Source organism: Mustela erminea, chromosome 5 (assembly GCF_009829155.1).
Source record: "Mustela erminea isolate mMusErm1 chromosome 5, mMusErm1.Pri, whole genome shotgun sequence".
In the NCBI taxonomy this organism is placed as follows: Eukaryota; Metazoa; Chordata; class Mammalia; order Carnivora; family Mustelidae; genus Mustela; species Mustela erminea.
The window spans coordinates 18,587,760-18,609,836 of NC_045618.1; the positions used below are offsets into that span (position 1 = coordinate 18,587,760).

Below are 22,077 nucleotides of genomic sequence, written 5' to 3' on the forward strand. Positions count from 1 at the left end.
CAGTAGGTGTCAGCCATAGCCCATGCAAAGGGCTGCTTATTTGTCAAGGCTTTTTGGGCAGGTACTAATAAGGGTTTTTTTGTTTTGTTTTTTTTTTTTCCACCCAGTATTCTAATGAACTGCAGTTTTCTTAAGGTCAGCTTGCTTATTTTTAAATTAAAAATACAGTTTATCTACTCGTTAATAAAGATAGGGTAATGCACCATTAGCAGGAGAAACATTATTCAGTGCTTAATTGCGTGTGAAGCTGTGTAGCTCGAAAGAGCTAAGTTCTCATGAGAAGATTAGAATAATGTTTAATGAGTCCAAATTGGCATCTGGAAAGAATGACCACAGATCCTGAGTCAGCCAGATGTGTGATACTGATTGTTGCAGATAAAACAGATGAAGCTTTTTTTCTGAATAAGTCTTTCCTTTTCAGAGAAACAGCTGTTATTAAGCCTCTTATTAATCTCCCCCTTTATAATCCACCCCCTCAACATTCCCCCATCCCTAGCTGCCTAGTTTTCTTAGGAAGCTTTGTATGTATGCCCATAAATGGAAGTGTGTATTCTCCTTAATAGAAGAGATACCGATACTAAAAGAAACATTTTGAGGATTTGGATAGATCCAAGAGTAACATCTGAGGAAAGACATTTCCTGAAGGATCCCATTGCATATATTGCTATTAAAACATGGTAAAAAAAGAACAACAACAACAATCAGCATTTGAGAACTAAATACAAGTGATTTTATAAAAAATGAGTACTCAATAAATGATTCGTTGTCTTCATAACAGTATTCGTATTCAATATTCAGCTATCATAGACGGACAAGGATGTATGTGTAGATAAGCAGCTTTGGATGCCATTGCAATTTAAATACATCAGTATGCCAACTGAAATTAGTAATGTCATTTCCTTGTTGAAAATAAACCGTGGATTTTTATTTGTTCAGAATTTTTTAAAGAAGTTTTCGCATAGTATAAGATATAAGCTCTAATGATCTGTTTTCATGCAAAACCATTATAGACCTGTGTACCCTATGGTACCTAACTAATGGTATTTTTCTCTTTAGAACCCAAATTGGATGATTATGATTGATTACTCAATTATGTTGCAGTTTATGCTGTGGGTACCACATATCTTCAAATGGTGGTTATTATTATTATTATTATTATTATTTATTTGATAGGCAGAGATTACAAGTAGACAGAGAGGCAGGCAGGGAGAGAGAGGAGGAAGCAGGCTCCCTGCTGAGCAGAGAGCCCGATCTGGGGCCTGATCCCAGGACCCTGGGATCATTACCTGAGCAGAAGGCAGAGGCTTTAACCCACTGAGCCACCAGGCGCCTGGGGTACCACATATCTTAATGTAATCTTTTTCGATTATATGAGACATAAAATGCTCACTGTTAAAAATTCAAGTAATACTAACTAGATGGAGAATAGCAACCCTAGTCCTTTCCCTGGTGATAATCATTGTTACTAAGTTCCTATATGAAAAATTACTTTGTTACAAATATAAATCTGTCTAGTTTTCACTTTTGGTTTTCAGTTAACATGATTTTTTTAAGAGGGGAAGGGGCAGAGGGAGAGAGAGAACCTAGCAGGCTCCATACCCACAGAACCCTACATGGGGCTCGATCTTAGAACCCTGAGATCATTACCTGAGTGAAAATCAAGAGTTGGAGGCTTAATCAGCTGAATCACCCAGGTGCCCCAACACAGTTGTTTTTATAATAGGATTTTTGAAAACATCAGATCTGTTCAGGAGTACTGTGAGGGAGTGAAAGCAGAAGAGATTGTATTTGCAGTTTCCCAGACATGCCTCCTTCTCCCACCTTTTCGTCTGTTGCTTCTTATGCCTGGAAGCTAACCGGAACTTCCTCCCTGCCCTGCAGCAACCTCTGAAAATGTATGTTTGTCTTTCAGGACTCAAGCTATACCTAATTACTTCTTAAAAAGTGTTCCTGATTCTTTGTTGTTGATATCTAGCCTACCCTGCAGTATGTTTGGGCGTAGAATAAAATATAGATAGAGATACATATTACTTCTGACTCAGAGTGCTCCTTTAGTCTCAACAACTCCTGTCTTTGTGTAAATTTGAACTGTGTGTGTGTGTGAGAGAGACAGACAGACAGACAGACAAACAGGGTGGCTTTCAGTTACTTGCAGGAAGCTTTTCCTTTTATTCGGTGCCTCCAGCCGAGAGAAGCCTTCTTAAATTTTTGTTGAGTTGGGAGTTTCTGATCCTCTGTGTAAGGACCTAGGTTCATCCCAATCGGTCTTCCCATGACCTGTTTGCTGTTCCAGTTGCACCACACCCCTTAGGACCTGTGGCAGGGTCCGCCTCTCCCCTGGATCCTGGACTCCAGCTTCCTCTGTTCGCCCTGAGCTGAGTTAGGTCTTGGCTTCTGGCACCTGGGGATTTCCCTGATTTTTTCCAAGGCACATGATTTGGGAGTTTAGGGGGGCAAATGTTAGTTTCCTAGGGCTGCTGTACCAAACTACATAGGCTAGGTGGCTTAAAACGACAGAAATTTATTCTCTCACAATTCTGGGAGCTGGAATTCTGAAGTCAAGGTGTGGACAGGCTCAGTTCCCTCTCAGAGCTCTGAGGGAGAGAATCTGTTCCTTCCTTTCTCCTAGATTCTGGTAGTTGTCAATGATCCTTGATGTGCCATGGCTGTGTCACCCCAGTATCTGGCTCATTTGTCAGCCGGCATTCTTTCCGTGAGTGTGTCTTGTTATGAACAGTTTAATTTCTTCCGTGACTGTGGTGGAATACAAGGTTTCTAGTTTCTCCGAGAGACACTGATTTTAAGTGTTCAAATTTATAGGTTTAAATTGTATTATGGCCTATTTGAGCATAAAACCCAGACCTACTTTATTTTTGAATTATTTTCTCTAGATTTACACCCCCCAAAAGATAGTACTTTGTGTTTAAGCTCATTAGAAATGTTTATACATTTTTCAAAAATAAAATTTAATTCTGAGTTTTTAATTTTCAGCCAGAAAACCTTGCTCAGAAGCTTCCAAACCTTGTGGAACTGTGAGTCTGTTTATTCAAATTTTTTTAAAAAAGAAGAATGAAAATAATTTTAAGTTATTTGAAATAATAGGATATCTCATTTGAATGTATTTATTAATTTTTTGGTATCATGGTCATAGTGTTCATGTAGGTAGTTCTGCTAAACCCAATAATATTTTAAAGTATTTTACCATTTAAAGTTGTGTTTTAAATATCTCACCTTAAGGTAGTAAAGATAAACTTTTTACAACTATGAAAGATTTTTTTTTTTTCTGGGTGCAGCCTCTTGGTCACAGAATCTTTGTGGACAGTCAGTATAATTGGGAAAGTTTATTGCTGTTACTATTACTATATATTTGTTATTTGATATGAGCAGTCCAACAGTGTAAAAGGTTTAAAATATAGAGTGAAAACCTACTTCCCTGTGTTCTCTGTACCTCATTTGTTTTTTAGTTCTTTTGACGATTACCTCCATAATGCTAAGTAATATGTTTACACCTTTGTTTTTTGGTGCATCAACTTTAAGTATCTGTTGATTTACCTGTAAGGAGGATTTTTTTAGAATCTTCCCCTTTCCTTCCAGCTCCCTCCTAATTTTGTTGAAGGAGGAGTTTTCATTGCTATTTCTTGTTCTCTTTATTATTTGGCAGATTGTCAAGAGGTAAAGGAAGGAAAACTAACATTACACCCCCTCTTTAAGCTGGGAGTTTGTCATTTCTACTCCCCTCCTCACCACCCTTTTATTTTGAAAAGTTTCAAACTAACAGAAAAGTTGAGAACATAGTACAATCAATACCCATATATGCTCCTCCTAAATTTAACCAGTTGACATTTTACCATATTTGCTTTTTCTTTCTGTCTCCTATCATCTCCCTTCCTTCTTCCCTTTCCAGTCCTCCCATGTGCATATACACACACACACACACACACAAATTTCAGACATTATGATACTTTACCCCTAAATATAGTATATATCTTCTAAGAATAAGGGCAGTCTTGCACATAATTATAATATTATCACACATTAAAAGTAATATTAATTCAGGGACACCTGGGTGGCTCAGTCAGTTAAGCTTCCCATTCTTGATTTGGTTCAGGTCATGATCTCAAGGTTGTGAGATCAAGCCCCGTGTAGGGCACCACACCAGACATGGAGCCTGCTTAAGATTCTCTCTCTCCCTCTCCCTCTGCCCCTCCTCCTGCTCATGCTTTCTCTTTCTCAAAAAAAAAAGGTAATATGAATTCAGTAATATCATTTAATGTATCCTGCATATTTAAATTATCCCAATCTTCTACCCCCCAGAAACATACCCAATGTCTTTAAATTAGTGTTTGTCTGGTTTGTCTGATTTTCCCCTCTTGATTAGATTTAAATATCTTTGGTGATTTTTCTACTCTATTTGCTTTATCAAGTTTTAAATTTCAAAATATTTTTTGAAGCTTTCAAGAGTGTTGCATGCATCATGTTTTTTTACCTCTAAATACTTCAGTGTATATTTTCAAGAAGAAATGTCCTCTAACATTATTTTAAGTCTACTTTTTGTTTTTATAAGCTCTTTACAGTTTCCTTCATATAGGTTTTGATCATTTCTGAAGTTTATTCCTAAGCATTTAATATATAATTTTTGCTATTGTAAATGAATTTTCTTACTTGTTACCTCTTTTAAGTGGTTATTTTTTGAATATATGAGCGCTTATATGAGTGTATATGAGTTAACACGCTTTTTCACGTGTTAACTCTATATTGTGCTACTTGCTGGAATCTTATTGTTTGAGTTAGTTTTATGGATGATTCCTCACGGTTTTTCAGGTATACTCTCATGTCTGAAAATACATATAATGTTTCTTTTTTTCTAAACCTTACGCCTTTAATTATTTTCTCTAGTGTGATGGCATTGGCTAGTCCTTCCAGAACAGTGTGAAATTGTACTTGAAATGCGTCCTTGTTTTTTTGTGACCTTAGTGGGAATGCCTCCAGGGTTACCCCATAAGAAAGATACTGGCTTTACAATGAACGTATATGTAATCTATTGTGTTAAATAAATATTCATTTGTATTAACAATCTGTTGCTGCATAACAAGTTATCCAGAATGTAGTGGCTTAAACTGTGGGTAGGGGTGCTTAAAAGAATGAACACTTATCATCTCATATTTTCTAACGATCTAGAATCTGGGCTTGGCTTAGCTGGGTGTCTTGGCCTCAGTGTCCCTTTCAAGGCTTGCAATCATGGTTGTTGCCCAGGGCTGCTGTTTTCTCTGAAGGCTCAACTAAAGAAGTATCCTCTTCTATGTTTACTTATGTGGTTATTGGCAAGATTCAGTTAATCTCAGGTTTTTGGCCTAAAGGTTGACTCAATTCCTTGGCGGCTGTTGGCCGGAGGACTAATTCCCTTTAGTTCCTTGCCAGTTGGCCTCTCTGTAGTGTCGTCCCCAACATGCCAGCTGGCTTCCATCAGTGCAAGGAAAGAAAGAGCAAGAGAGTATATGCAAGACAGGATCCACAGTCTCTTTCTTTTTTTTTTTTTTTTAAGATTTTATTTATTTATTTGACAGAGAGAAATTACAAGTACACTGAGAGGCAGGCAGAGAGAGAGAGGAGGAAGCAGGCTCCCTGCTGAGCAGAGAGCCCGATGCGGGACTCGATCCCAGGACCCTGAGATCACGACCTGAGCCGAAGGCAGCGGCTTAACTCACTGAGCCACCCAGGCGCCCCCCACAGTCTCTTTCTAATCTAATCATGGAAGTGACATCCCATCACTTTTGCTGTATTCTGTTCATTAGAAACAAGTCAGTAGGTCCAGCTCACACTAAGGGGAGGCTTACCACACAGGGGCCTACATGCCAGGTAGTGGAGATCAACGGGGACCGTCTTGGAGGCTACCTCCCAGACTATTAATTTCTACTTTCTCAAGAATTTTTATTAGTAATGGGTGTGGAATTTATTCAAAGCCTTTTTTAGACTTGAAGGAAAAAAATTCTTGAGGCCTTCAGACAAAAAAGTGAAACAATCATGAACATGTAGAAGACTGCGAAGTAATACTCCAAAGTGTGTTATGTGTACAGTGGTAGTTGCATTCACATTTGATAGTGTTTTTCTTTGAGCCCTTTAGAAATATTTTTATATAATATATATGTAATTATGTATCACATATTGTATTACATAAGAAATAACACAATATATAAATATCTGTTTGTAATATAAATGTTATATAATATAAATGAATAAACAATATATAATTCTGTGTTATGCATATTATATATAATAAGTTAGTGGGATTTTAGTCATTTTTCACATGTATTAATATATCATTTTTCTCTGGCTACTTTTGATTTTCTTTTTTGGTTTTCAGAAATGTAACTATGATGTACCTTGGTATAATTCTGTATTTATTTATGTTGGAATTTGCTGAGCTTCTTGAATCTGTGAATTTATGTCTTTTCCCAAATTTGATACATTTCAACCATTATTTCTTTGAATATTTTTTATGCACTATTCCCTTTCTCCTTCTTGGGCACCATTTACACACGTTACATCTGTTGATGTTGTCCTGTATTCCTCTAAGGCACTGTTCATGTTTCCTTCAGTCTTTTTTCTCTCTGCATTTTATCTTTTTTTTTTTTTTTTAAAGATTTTATTTATTTCAGACAGAGAGCATGAGAGAAAGAGCACAGGTGGGGCAGGGGTGGGGGGCAGAGGGTGGAGCTGGGAGAGACAGGTTGCTGGGAGAAGTGGTCTCCCTACGGGACATGGGGCTTGATCCCATGACCCTGGGACTTAACTGACTGAGCCACCCAGGTGCCCCTTCTCTCTGTGTTTTAGATTAGATAATTTATATTGATCTTTCTTCAAGTTCATAAACTCTTCCCTTTGGTTATATTCATTCTGTTATCCAGCTTTATCCAGTAATTTTTTCAGTTTTAGATCTTTCTTTCATTTGTTTGTTCATTCATCTGTCCTTCCTTTCTACTGAAATTTCCCGTCTTTACATTGCAGGCATATATTACTTTAGATCACTATATATAGCTGTAATAACTACATAAAAATTCCTTGTCTGCTGATTCCAACATCTTGGTCATCTTGAGCTTGGTATCGTTGTTGTTGTTAATGGATAACATTTCTTGTGTTTTCCTACGTTGAATTGATTATATCCTGACAATTGGGAATGTTGTGTCTTGACGACTGGAATCTGTTATATTCATTCAAAGAGTGTTGATATTTTTGCTTTAGCAGGGAATTCACTGGTTTGACTCAAGCAGTAAACTGTTTCCTGGAGGGCAGCTGAAATCTTGGTGCAGTTCTTTTACCTTTAGCTGGAGTTTTTTCTATATTTGCATGGTTCTGGGTTTGCCATTGTTTTAGGCAAAGTTTAGAAATAGAATTTGGGGTTCCCCTTCCCTGACTCTTTTTGTCTGGTATTCTCCCTTTACCTGCCAGTGGTTGTGGTTGCCCTGAACTCTGTCTTCCTATTCTTTAGGCTAGTAAGTCTAAAGTTTTTTATCAGAATTTTAGCTGCTTTGCATGGTAACTGTCTGTACCCTGCCTTAAACTAAATGCTATTTAAAGGAAAAAACAAACAAACAACAAGGGGTGCCTGAGTGGCTCAGTGGGTTAAGCCTCTGTTTTTGGTTCAGGTCATGGTCTCAGGGTCCTGGGATTGATCCCTGCATCTGGCTCTCTGCTCAGCAGGGGGCCTACTTCCCCCTTTCTCTCTGCCTGCCTCTCTGCCTACTTGTGATCTCTTTCTCTCTGTGTCAAATAAATAAAAATCTTTAAAAAAATTTTTTTAAAAATAAAAATAAAAAGCAAAGCAAATCTCAAACTCACCCAATGCCATTTGTTCTAAGTTTAGACTCTTAGCCAGAATTGGCTTGGTTTTGTTTACAGTGCCTTAGAGCCCTGTGTGTGTGTGTGTGTGTGTGTGTGTGTGTGTGTGTGTTTAGCATTTTAGTTGTTATCTGCCAGAGGATCAGTCTGGTAGGAGTTTATTTTTCTGTACTGAATTGGAATTTACATTCTTTTCTTTTAACCACTCTGTGTCTTTATAATTCAGGTTGGTTTATTGAAGTCAACATTAGTTGGTTCTTTGATTTTAGACCGATCTGACAATCTGGGCTGTTTAACTGGAGGGTTTAGATCATGTTACATTTAATGTGATTACTGATATGATTGAGTTTAAGTCAACCATCTTACAACTTGTGTTCTGTTTGTCTCAGTTGTTACTATCTTTTTCCCTCTTTCTTTCTTTAAAATTATTTTAGTGTCATGTAGTATCCCATTTACTACTGCTATTGGTAGTAAAATTATTAACTCTCTTTCTTTTTCAGTGTTTTGTTTATATTGTGCTTCTTTAACCTGTTACAGTCCACCTTCTCATAATGCACCACCTCACATGTAATGTAGGAACCTTACATAAATGCTTCATTCTTTGTGCTAGTGAATGTCTTATTGTGTGTGTGTTTGTAAGTATCTATCGATATACATATATGTGTACATATCATGTGTATGTCAGTCAGGGTCCAGTTAGGAGATAGAAACCATACCTGTAGTTTAAACAGGGAGAATTAATATAAAGAATTGTTGACTAGTAAAATGTTATTAGCTACTAAAAGAAGATAAAGGACCTATGGTATGCAGAATTAGTAAGTACAAAGAGCAGATATTACTTCTGGGCTGAGGGAAAGTAGGCAGTGAAAGGACTGATGACTTAGGAGTGCTCCATCCCCTACGCTGCTATTTAGACCTCTTCAGTGGAGGTCTGGCTGCCACAGGAGCATACGGCCTGCTGGTGGTGGAGAAGTTTGCCAGATGTTTTAGGCTAGAGCTGCTCCGTGATACCAGCTCACTGTTGCAGGAAGGCTTTGGTAGTCTGGAGCTAGTTTGTAGAAGCTGGCTGACTAGTGGGGAGGCAGTTGCCTGAAGTGTGAGCAGGACTACCACAGAAGTGGCCACAGGGTGGTAAGACTGTTGCCTGAGGCTGGTCAAAGCTGGTCTGTAGCAGTACTTTGCTGGATGGGGAGAGGGTGGCCTGACGGTGTAGCCAAGAACTACTACAGAGCTGGGTGGGAGCTCATAGTGTGAGAATGTGGCTTGAGGTTTTCCAAGAGGGCTGCTGAGGTGAGCGCTTCTGGGCTTTGGCTCCTGTGCTAAATAAACAATTGAAGGGCAACTGGCCCCAGAAGGGAGGGCCTTCCTGCTGCTGTCATCTGGCAGAGTCACTCCAGTGCCCTCTTTTGACAACCTAACATTAGACCAGTCATAGAAGGTAGATTTGGAGCTGACAGACTAAACTGATAACTGGCCAAAGTCATTATTTTAACTTTGAATTTAGATTGTTTATTTAAAGAAACTTAAAATGAGAAAGGTTGTCTTTCATATTAATTCCTGTATTATTCTCTCAGATTTGGTTTAACTGAATAAAGGCTTTACTTCTCCATCTTTTTAAAAATTTGAGATCATTTCACTTTGAGATAAAGTTGGATCCACATGTAATTATGAAATAATACAGCAAGATCCTGTGTACCCTTCTAGTTTCCACCTCTGTTCACGTCTTGTATACATGTAGTATAAGATCAGCACCAGAAGATTGACACTGGTGTTATCCTTATCCAGTGTTCATTTTCTGTGTACTCGTGTGTGTGTCTGTGTGTGTGTGTGTGTGTGTGTGTGTGCACATGCGTGCGGTTTTATCACATGTGTAGATTTGTATAATCACTATCATAGTTAAGATAGAGAGAGTATTTTCATCACTGCAAGGATTGCTTGAGCTACCCTTTTATAATCACATTTCCTGTGGTCCCCCAAACCTTGGCAACTACTACTCTGTTTTCTATCTCTGTCATTTTGTCATTTTTTTGCTGAATTCTATTTCATGGTATGGACATAAGCAGATTCTTCAATCATTTACCCATTGAAGGACATATTGGTGGTTTTATTTTTATCTGTAATAAATAATGTCGCTTGGTGCATTTGTATACATGTTTTTTTGTGACTAAGTTTTCATTTCTCTGAGATAAATGACTAAGATGACTGTTGCTGAGTCATATGGTAATTACATGTTTCATTTTGTTGTTGTTGAAATATAATTCACATACTATAAAATTCTCCGTTCTAAGTATACAATTCAGTGGTGTTTAGTATAATCATAAGGTTGAGCAACCATTAGTACTATCTAATTTTGGAACATTTTCATCACCTCAAAAGAAACCCATTTAGCATTCATTCCTCCCTTTCTTCAATCCCTAATAACTCCTTGGTGACCAATAATCTGCTTTCTATTTTTATGGCTGTGCTTGTCTGGGATGTTTCATGTAAATGGAATCACATAGTATGTGGCTTTTTAGGTCTTCTTGCTTTAACATAGCATGGTTTCAGGCTTCATCTATGTCGCAGCATATTTCAGAATTCATTCTTTTTTTTTTTTAATGGATGTATAACATTCCATTGTGTGGATATACCATGTTTTGTGTTTATCCAGTCTTTAGTTGATAGACATTTGAGTTGTTCACACATTTTGGCTATGCTGAATAATGCAAGTGTGACATTCATGTAGGAGTTTATGTATTTTTAGTTCTTAGGGTTTATTCCTAGGAGTGGAATTGTAGTGGTAAACTCTGTTTAAGTTCCTTTTGAGGAACTGCCAAACTGTTTTCCAAAAAGATGCATCATTTTACAAGTCCACCAATAATAAATGAGGATCCTAATTTCTCCACATTTTCATCATTTGTTATTTTCTCTCCTTTTGATGATAGTCATCCTAGTAAGTATGAATTAGTACCATAATTTTGATTTGTATTTTTCTGACTAATGATGTCTTTTTATGGGTTTACTCTTTGTATATTTCTTTGGAGAAATGTCCATTCAATTCTGTTTTCCATTCTAAAATTATATTTTTGGGGGGCGCCTGGGTGGCTCAATGGGTTAAAGCCTCTGCCTTCAGCTCAGGTCATGATCTCAGGGTCCTGGGATCGAACCCTGCATTGAGCCCCGCATCGGACTCTCTGCTCAGCAGGGAGCCTGCTTCCCTCCTCTCTTTCTGCCTGCCTCTCTGCCTGCTTGTGATCTCCGTCAAATAAATAAATGAAATCTTTAAAAAATAAGTAAATAAATAAAATAAATAGTATTTTTTATTGAGTTATGAGTTCTTTATATATTTGAGTGCTTTATATGTTTGATTTATATATTTGAGGTATATAATCTATACATTTGAATGCTTTATATATTTGATATTTTATCAGATACATGCTTTTCAAATATTTTCTCCCATTCTGTGGTTTATCTTTTCATTTTCTTTTTAATTTTTTTTAAGATTTTTATTTATTTATTTATTTATTTGACAGAGAGAGAGATCTTTTATTCTTCAACCTTGCTGAATTCATTTATTAACTCATTAACTCTTTTTTTTTTTTTTTGGCATATTCCTTAGGATTTTCTGTATACAAGATCATGTCATCTGTCAATGAAGATAGTTTTTTTTTTTTTTTAAGATCTTATTTATTGGGGCGCCTGGGTGGCTCAGTGGGTTAAGCCTCTGCCTTTGGCTCAGGTCATGATCTCAGGGTCCTGGGATCAAGCCCCGCGTCGGGCTCCCTGCTCTGGGGAGCCTGCTTCCTCCTCTCTCTCTGCCTGCCTCTCTGCCTACTTGTGATCTCTTGTCTGTCAAATAAATAAATAAAATCTTTAAAAAAAAAAAAAAGATCTTATTTACTTGAGAAAGAGAGAGATAGCATGAGCAGGGAGGAGAAGGAGAAGGGAGAGGAAGAGGGAAAAGTGAGTTCCCTGTGAGGGAACTGACGTGGGGCTTAGTCCCAGGACCCTGAGATCATGACCTGAGCTGAAGGCAGATGCTCAACTGACTGAGCCATCCAGGCACCCCAATAGCTTTATTTTTTACTTTCCAATCTGTAACCCTATTATTTCTTTTTCTTGCTTAATTTCCTTGACTATAACATAGAATGTTGAATAAAAATGGTGAGACCAGATATCTTTGTGTTGTTCCCGCCTAATGTTAGGAGGAAAGCTTGCAGTCTTTTGCCATTCAGTGTGATGATAGCTATAGAGTTTTCATAGGTACTCTCTATGTAATTGAGGAAATTCCCTTCTACTACTTGTTCCTTGAGAGTTTTTCTCACAAAAAGGTGTTTGATTTTGTCAAATGGTCTTTTTCTCATCTATTGAGATGACATTTTTTTCTTTATTCTGTTAATACAGTGCAATACATTGATTGATGCTTATATGTTGAATGAACCAACCTTGTATCAGTGGGGGTAAATCCCATTTGGTCGTGGAATATAATACTTTTTATATTTGCTGGATTTGGCTTAGTAGTATATTGTTGAGGAATTTCGCTTCTGTATTCATGAGGGAAATGGGTCTGTGGTCTCGAGATGTCTTGGTTTTGGTATCCAGGTAATATTGACCTGGGAATGAGTGGAAAGAGTTCTCTCCTTTCTTTTCCTTTTCTTTTTTATTACTATTTTTAAAGTATCTTCTCAGTTACCTTAGTGGTCAGCTAATGATTAGGCAGAGATTTCCTTAGCTGCCTGAATCCAGTAAGTCTCCCAGTCTTTGCTGAGGAGCTTTGTTCTTGTATGGTGGTAGGCCTCCACCTCTCAGCCGACATTTAACAACTTCACCTTAGCCTTCACCTGCTCACGTAGGAGCCTCAAGTTCAGCAGAGGTGATTGCTTAGGGTATTTTCAATTCTTCCCCGAGCATTTGCACATTTCTGGACCTGCCTTAGACCTTCTAGATTTCCAGAAATACACCAGAGCTTTTCAGAGCTCCTATGCACATCTTACCCAACTTTTCCATTTAAAGTTTTTGGTTGCCTATTGTTTGCTCCACCTGCTGTCTATTGGCTCAGGTGGCTGTGAAGTGAAACAATTGCTCATAATTTATTTGAACTGGGGAAGAGGTAAGTTTCTAGTCAGATCAAATTCAAAACAGCTTTGCAAGTGGGGTCTTCTTTCAGGTACCAGGAAACAATTCAAATGATGACAGTTTTCTGGGAGTGAGCTCTACCCTAGTTCTGCCCTGTCCGAACTGCTTTTCACTTTGATTGATAGTGATTAATCACTAGGTTTTTTGTTTGACTTTTTGCTTCCTGCCCCTCCCCCATGCTTCTGCAGAGCTGGAGAGTGAGTGAAAATGCCCCAAAGTTCACAGCTCACTGTGCTTATTGAGGTTTTGCCATTTTTCTTAAATAAATCCTCCCTGTATCACTTGGGTTAATTTCCAGAGTTTTGTACATAAGCCTTTCATTTTGGCCAATATTCTTGTTGATTTTATGTTAAAGAATTTTTGGAGGTCCTTACTCTTTCACTTTTGCTCTGGATTTGTAGTTTCCTAAGAAATTGCCAAATAATTTTCAAGGTTGGCTATACTTTTTTAATATTCTCCCCGACCAAGATGTGATTGTTCTAGTTTCTCATTGTGGCTCTCATTTATATTTCTCTAGTGGTTAACGATACTGAACATCTTTATCTGTATCTTTTCTTCAGTGACATGTGTCTGTTACTCGTTTTCTATTTGGATTTATTTTTAGTCTTGAGTTTTAAGAGCTTTTAATAGTATAGAAACCAGTTCTTTGTTGTATATGTTGTTTACAAATATTTTCTCCCCATGTGTAATTTGTCTTTTCATCTTCTTTGAAGTTCTTTTTGGACAGCAACAGTTTTACCTTTTGATGAGGTCCAAGTTTGTCAATTTTTGCTTTTATGTATCATGTTTTTAGTGTCAATTCTAAGAACTCCTTTTCTAGCCTTAGGCCCTCAAGGTTTTCTCCTGTGAGAAAAATCTCAGATCAGTCTTTTTCTCTGAAAGTCTTATATTTTTTGTTTTACATTCATCTTCCTAGTTTTGAAGTTTTGTTTTGGTCTTCTGGAATTAGAATTCTTGATTTTTTTTTTCTAGCACTTTTATGATGTTCATTATCTTCTGGCTTCCATAGTTCTGAAGCAACATCTGCTATTGTTCTTTTATTTGTTCCCCTACATGTAACGTGTTTTTTTTTTCCCTTAGACTACTTTGACAGTTTTTATTTTTACACTGTTTTTCAGGGATTTGATTTTGATATACCTCGTTGTAGTTTTCTTTTGTCTTGTGCTTGATGTTCGTTGAGCTTCTTGGCTTTGTCCTTATAGCTTTCATCAAATTTAGCAATTTTTTGACATTATTTCATCAGACATTTATTTCTACAGTCCTCTCTCTGGTCCATGTTTCCAGGACTCTTACATGTTTGTTAGATTATTTAATATTTTCACTTAATCATCAACACTCTTTTCAAGTTCTTTTCAGTCTTTTTCTCTTCTATGTGTTTCAGTATGGACAAATTTTATTTCTCTGTCTTCAGTCTCTAATTTGCTGTTAACCCCACCTAGTGATGCTTTCACTTTGTTCATCATATTTTTGGTCTCTAGAAGTTCTGTTTGTTTCTTCTTCATACTTTAACACTTCTCTTGCAGTGTTCTGTTTTGCTTTAAATGTCTGAATATACTTCTTATACTTGTTCTTATGTCTCCTTGTTTGCTGACTTTATCATCTGTGTTCTCTTGTATATGCTGGTACTGACTGTTATCAGTCACATTTTCTTGATTTATTGGCATATCTAATACTCTTTGACTGGACACTGGACCTTACAAGTTTTACATTGCTGAGTCTCTAGACTTTGTTGTCTTTCTTTTTGTGTGTGTGTGCTTTATTCTGGCATGAGGTTATTTACAATTTAGTTTGATCCTTTCATGGCTTGCGTTTACACTTCATTAGGACAGGTCAAGAGTAACCTCTACTCTAGGCTTAGTTTAGCCCTATTACTAGGGCATGACCTTTATAGGATCTGATTTGAATGTGCCAGATAATCAACAAGGGCCTGGTATCCTTGCTGCTCGTAACTTAAATGCCTCTAGCCCTGTATGATTTCTGGACCACTCAGCTGATAGGTTTTCTGTCACTTTTTGCCTAGGCTGCATTTTAGAATTCAGCAATGAGTTAAAGGGTCCTTACTTAAATTTTTAAAGTTTTTTTTCTTTTCTTTTTTCCGTGTAGCATCCTCTCCTCCAGAACTCCACCCCACTACCCCACAACTTCCAGCTGCCTCAGTTTCCCTAAATTCTGACTTGTGTCTCCATAACTCAGACTTAAATATATTTTATTTGGGATCCCATTCATGTTCCACAGTTCACAGTTTCCCTCCAGGTAGAAAGCTAGGGACACATATGGCTTGCGTTGTTTCTTCTCTCTCAGGTAACATAATCCTAATTGCCTATTTTTTCTATCTATAAATGATTGTTTCATATGTTCTATCCAATTTTCCTGTTGCTTATAGCGGCCAGGTAAATCTGGTCCCTATTATTCCATCACGGCTAGAAATAAAAGCCCTGTTCTTTTAATTTAAAAAAAAGGTCAACTTTATTTTGGAACAATTTAATATTTACAGAAAAGTTGTAAAGAGAGTACAGAGTTCTAGTACCCCTCTCACCCAGTTTCTCCTATTGTTAACATCTTAAAATTTCATGATACATTTGTCAAAAGTAAGAAACTGACATTGGCATATCACTATTAAGTAAATGTGTATGTCTAATTTTTTAAAATATTTTATTTTTTGACAGACAGAGATCACAAGTAGGCAGAGAGGCAGGCAGAGAGAGAGGAGGAAGCAGGCTCCCTGCTGAGCAGAGAGCCCGATGCAGGGGCTCAATCCCAGGACCCTGGGATGATGACCTGAGCCGAAGGCAGAGGCTTTAACCCACAGATCCACCCAGGCGCCCCTGTATATCTAATTTTCTTTAAAAAACTTCCAAAGTACTTTCCAGTGTGGCCGTATTGTTTGCATTCCTGCCAGCAGTGAATGAAAACTCCTTGCGCTATAGGAGATCATGATGAAAACTAGTTACACCTAGAAACACCAACATTTCAACTACTTTGAAATTACAAAAAATGAGTAAAGAGAAGTGACTTAAAATTGCTAAACCGTTGATTATAGATGACTCACAACTGTAATAACAATAACAGTGGCATTCATGGTACTCTGATTGTTCTAAGAGCTTTACATTTATTGATTCATTTAATCCTTAACAATATCCTGATGTTATTGGTATTATTCTCTCCTTCTATAGATTATGAAAGGGAGAAGTTGAGTAATTCTCCCTTGGGCACATGGCTACTGAGGTGCACTCTTTCCAGCTTCACAGCCTGTTCTCGGACCCATCCCACCAGTGATGATTATCACTTGCACATCAGGATAACCTGAGTTGAGATGGTGTTTCACGTGGTAGGGGTGGTCCCGCACACCTATGTTTTGTAGTTAGGGTTGGGAACATTCTATTCTTTCTGTAGACTGCATCTTCATTTTAATGTAGGTAAATTTAATGTGTCAAAATACATTTTTAAGTTTCATTCATAACAGAGAACACTTTTAGTTCATGTTTTGATTTGGGCATTTTTTTTTTCACATGTAATAATTTGTTATTATTGAAGTTTTAAAAATTAATTTGCACATCAAAAACCTTCCTTCTTGCCTTACCACCCAAACTAGACCTCTTCTGGTGTTCCTTCTCTCAAAGTTGCCTGTCATTGTCCACCCAGACAAACCCAGTTTCTTAGAGTCCACCTTGGTGTTGGGCATTCATTTTAAGGTCGTTTTGCATATGTAGAACTTGAGTTTAGGCAAGTATTTTGTGGGTAACTGAACAATGAGTTGTCTCTTTATTTTGGTGTCCAGGAACCCTGACTTTTGCGAGACAAATGCAAATGGGTGTGTATGTATGCATGTGTGCTTGCCCATTTATTTACATATGGTCTTTTGGCACCAAAGAAATTTTAGGGTCATCTCATAAAGCAGTTAGGTATTCCTTCCTAAAACTAATGCTTAAAGAATATTGATTTTAAAATGTGAGATCATTTTACGTACACAAAACAAGGAATAAAATATATGATGGAATGGAATAATTGTTTAAATTGTGTTAGGACCAGCAGGTTAATACCAACACAAAATCTATTTAATGCAGCATTAAATAATTGTGAATGTATTACTTTTGTATCTTTCTTATTTTGTGTTAGTGACATTTTAACATTTGATGTTAGACTTAAAAATGTAGAAAAAATTCAAAATTCTTTTAAAAATATTTTATGAAGACTGATTTATGACATATAGACATTTTTATGACATATAACAAATACAATGGTAGATTTGAAAATATAAAAAAAATCTAGGTCTTGTGTCTGAAAATCAGTGATACGAATTTATTTTAAAATTATTATGTGATCTGCAGTTGTCACTTCTGCTCTGAATAGTCGGCTGCTGCTGTTTGCATAAAGTCTCCACCAGAGTGTGCTAAAGATACTTCCATGAGAAAAGTTATTTACTAGACTTGTCTGGACTTGTCAGCAGGGGTAACTTTTTTTTTTTTTAAGAAAAGAATTTGATTCTTGTTTATGAGATTCCTTTTGCTGTGAAATAAATTATGTAGCTTGACAGTTGAGTATTTTTATAGATACTGTAAATGGTCAGTATTTAATCTCTCCATTCTTGGTTCTCAGTCAGTATATTAGCTGGAAATAGTTTTGATTTATTTTGTAAAGTTGTCCTTTAGAAATTGAAAGTTGCATTTTTATTTACGTAATAAGTGTTGATTTTCTTGACACAATTCATGTTTTTCTGAAAATCTGAACACTTTAAAATGAACTAGAAAAAGTGATAGTTTGTTTTTTGAGTTTAAAAAATACCTCAAAATATATGTTATGCATGCTTTTATTTTAAAATAACAGATCAGTAAATAGGTTTAATATTTGCAATTCCAGCATAAAATATCATTCTTGAGGTATTAGTTATCTGTGATGACCATAGGTTTTGTGTCATGCACTTAGAGTACAATATGATAGAAAGCTTTCATCCCTTTTTATTTGATAAATTTCTAAGTGAGCATTTTACAGATTGGTTATCTTGCAAAAGTACTGGATGATAACAACTGTTTTTTTTTTTCTTCTTTCACCCCAGGTACCTTCACTCAAATAACATAGTTGTGGTTCCAGAAGGTAAGTCCACTTCCAGTTTTTAGTTAGGAGGAACCATCGTTTATGCTTTCCTTTATAATAGTAGAACAAATTTTGATTGGAATATTAGGGAATTTTACTTTTAAAGTATCTTTAATTTATTAGTTTCAAAGATTAGTAAGTTCAGTTAATAATTTTGATTAAATAAATAATAAGTCAAATGGTTATAACAGGTAAATTATTATTGGATAAATTGTTAGGTAAATAATAAAATGATAAATTTCAAAGATTTTTATTTTTTAATTTATTTTCATTATTTTTAAGTATTTTGTACACCCAGTATGGGCTCAAACTCATAATCCCGAAATCAAGAGTCACATGCTCTATAGACTGAGCGAGCCAAGCACCCTAAAATTCTAATTTCTTTAAAAGACTTAACCTGGTGATGGGTATTAAAGAGGGCACAGATTGCATGGAGTACTGGGTGTTATACGTAAATAATGAATCATGAAATACTACATCAAAAACTAATGTTGTACTTACTGTTTGGTGTCTAATATAACATAATAAAAATAAAAACATGAAGATAAAATAAAGATTTATTTATTTATTTTACTTTAGAGAAAGCATGTGTGCAGGGGAGGGGCAGAGGGAGAAGGACAGAGAGACTCTCAAGCTGACTGCCTGCCAAGTATGCAGCCCAACACAGGGCTCGGTCCCACAACCCTGAGATCCTGACCTGAGCCAAAATCAAAAGTTGGTCACTCAACTCACTGAGCCACCCAGGCATCCTTTTAAGTTTTAAATTTAATAAATCCAGCTAAGAATTTTGGTTAGACAAAAAGACCTTATATATCGTTTCATTATTTATTTATTCAAGCAATGCTTTACACTGTAACATTTTTATTTGTGCTTTTTAACTTATCATATTTTATATCAAGGTTGAAGTCTTATCACTCCTATAAAATATACTTTGACCTGTGTTTTTACTATTTGTACAACAGCAGCAGGGATATTAAGATATTTTAATTAGTGGTACTTGCATTTAAGATTTGTCATAACACTTGGGTCAAATTAATCTTGCCTTAACCTTTCTTTTCTCTTTGAAGCCATTGGATCCCTCGTAAAACTCCAGTGTTTGGATCTTAGTGACAATGCCTTAGAAATTGTTTGCCCAGAAATTGGTCGTCTGAGAGCTTTACGTCATCTTCGATTAGCTAATAACCAACTGCAATTCCTACCTCCAGGTAATCACAGTCTGTAGCACACAATAGTTTCTTATCTACTTACAAATCTATTTTTATTTCTGTTTCTTGCTGTGTGTCTAGGCAGTGAACTTTGGGTATACTTGTGATTTGGGATATTTGTTTGAAGATGAAACTAAGGAATGTGGTGAAATGTGTCTAAGGGTCTTTTACCTGATATGGACATAAGAAGGTGGCATTTATGTTTTTAGCTACACTTACTACAATTATGCATTGCGTTCAGTTCCCCTTCAAGTCACTCCTCTCATGAAATATTTGTACAAAGAAGTAATTCAGTTCTGAATATTTTATGTGAGAGAATTTAGTTGAACTTTGCATGAGGTAATCATTTTAGTACCCAAAAAGGAAATACAGTGCTTTCTGTCATTTTCTAGTGAGGTAACTTATGTATATTAACTTTGACTTAATAAATCTTACTAGAATTTCATAGCAGAATTTCAGTTTGAGTCCCAGAACTAATTGTCAGTTCTGCCTACTGAATATCCTCCTAGAAGGTGATGTACATATGTATAATACTGAAATTCTGCATTCTCCTGAGCTACCATTAAACCGCTTGACTTTCTTAGGAGGGACATAAAGGGGCCTTCCTTTGTGAATCCACACATATGCAAATTCTGTCATATGTCACTTCCCATATTAAAAAAAAAGGTGAAATATGTTAAAAAGAATAAAAAATCTTATGTCTTAAATATTTTATGAAAGTTACCTTGCATTCAAGAATGAGCAGAAAAAAATGCAGATGTCACATTGTCAAAGATTATTTCTACTTAGTAATCAGGAACATCAACCAGTCTCTTAGTGTATCCAGGTGAAATGTGTGACTCAACCAGAATTACAAATTAGTACCTGTTGTGAAACTTCAGGGTCACATGAGAATGATAAAAGCTACTCATGCTTAATCCATGAATGAAAAAGTCTATAATATTTCTTTGTGATATAAAAAATACTTTCTCTGACGTCTTTCAAGTATAAACACTTCTAAGTGAAACACAGTAACTCATTAATTTTTAGATTTTATGTACTGGCCTTAATAATGTAGATTCAATATTGTTTATAAAAATAGTACAGTGGTTGACTCTGCTTGAAAAATTCTTTAACCCTATATAATTACTTTCTTACATTTTCCAATGATAGTTAATACAAAAAATTTCAATATAGTGTAGGAATCTGATCTTTTAGAGTTTATTGTTTGTAATCAGGCTCAGCGGTGTTTTATCATTCTAGCTTTCATCAAGTTTATATATTCAGATACTCAGGAAATTAGATTCTTTTTTGGAGATTGCCTAGGAAATGTATCAGTAAAGATAATACTATGAGTTTTCAAATTCTTATATATGAAACTTCCACAAGATCTATTGTAAAATCAAGATACATGGCTATAATACTGTATTCAGAAGCCCCTTTTATATATTCAAAGAGCAAATGAGAAATATAATTCTGTTAAGCCATTGTTCTTTGTTTTCTATTATTCTGTTTTTTCCTGTAATATAAGAGCATTTTGTGGTAGAATGTGGTCATTTCCTTCCATTATATACTTTTAGAGGTTAAGGATGTGCTACTAATATCATTGACTGCTTCCTAATGACCAGTGAAGGGTATAGGTTTCTGACTGCTTGCATCTAATTTTTAATTTATATCACACCTGTTGCATAGTAGATTTTAAGGATTTACTGCTGGTTTTATTTCCATAGCTTTCGTCTGTTGTATATGTTTGCTTTTGGCTGTTTTGAGTAAAATTATATATAGTTATAGCTGTATTTTGAATAGAAACTGTTGACTTGAGCCATGTGTAGATTTTTTTCTTTTTAGGCCATTATCAGTAGCAATGGACTAGACCTTACTAATTATTTGATTCACTTTATTTCTCTCTTTATGAGGTAATTTCATATGTTATGATTTGAATCGTTGAGGGGCTAGGCACATATCCCCGACGTGTCTTATCATGTTGGGCATATATAATGGAAAAGTAGTTTTAGTGTAGTAAGGAAAAAAAAAAAAGTGAGGGACTCCAGTGTTTCTTTATTTGGTGACAGTAGACACCAGTTGATACTTGTTAGTCCCTTCAGCCTAGTCAAGGCTGTTATGTATAGACTTCTACATGTTATACTCCCTAGAAAGAGTTGACACTTCATTACATGCATTTGTTGTGGTTGAAAAACCTTTGAATATAATTTCATTTTCAATATTTAAAATTTGAAAAATTTTCTACCAATATTTGAAAAACCTGAAACATTTAAAAAATCCGGTGCATATATAGTTTTAAGACTAGACCTAAGAATGAACTATAAGGGTTTCATGAATGCCCTGAAATTTGCACACAATTTGATAATTATGAGTATGTCTGTGTTGCTGTGAAGAAGGTGCAGTGTTTTCAGCAGTTTCTCGAACACATCCATGACTCATGGTTGATTCTGTTGAGTTGTCTGCCAGTACCTTTTTGGTGGCAGTCATGTGGACTGGGACCCATTTTCTGGAATGTCCCTTCCCCCATTCTGTTAGATTGAATGTACTACCATTTTCCTACCTTGTGACATGGCTTTATCTCTACAGTTGGTTGGTGCTGGTGTAGGTACCTGACACAAACAGAACAGTTGTTACCCTGGGAGTTCTGGAAGAGGCTGGTGAGGGAGAAGTAAAGAGAGTAAGAGACATCAGGGGACGTGAGAAAAAGAAGATCAGTGTCTTTTTCTCTCTGGGCTATTGCACAATGCTGTATATAATCTTGCAAGGTACTGGGGAGTAGCCACGAAGACTGGGAAACAGAAAAAGAAAGACGAAGCAGATGTACAGAGAGAAGGTGGAGGCAGAGACT

General features: G+C 36.2%; 1 protein-coding gene across 4 annotated transcripts in view; it reads left to right on the top strand.

Annotated features, from left to right (window-relative positions):
* Nucleotides 1-22,077, top strand: part of LRRC28 (leucine rich repeat containing 28) — a 158,029-nt gene that overhangs the window by 15,191 nt on the left and 120,761 nt on the right. For 3 of the 4 annotated variants that reach the window (XM_032342176.1, XM_032342178.1, XM_032342177.1), the window contains exons 3-5: nucleotides 2,992-3,032; nucleotides 18,005-18,042; nucleotides 19,110-19,247. In XM_032342176.1, the coding sequence (XP_032198067.1) occupies nucleotides 2,992-3,032; nucleotides 18,005-18,042; nucleotides 19,110-19,247 (217 nt within the window). The remainder of the gene's footprint in view (nucleotides 1-2,991; nucleotides 3,033-18,004; nucleotides 18,043-19,109; nucleotides 19,248-22,077) is intronic. The other variant, XM_032342179.1, reaches the window with a different exon arrangement.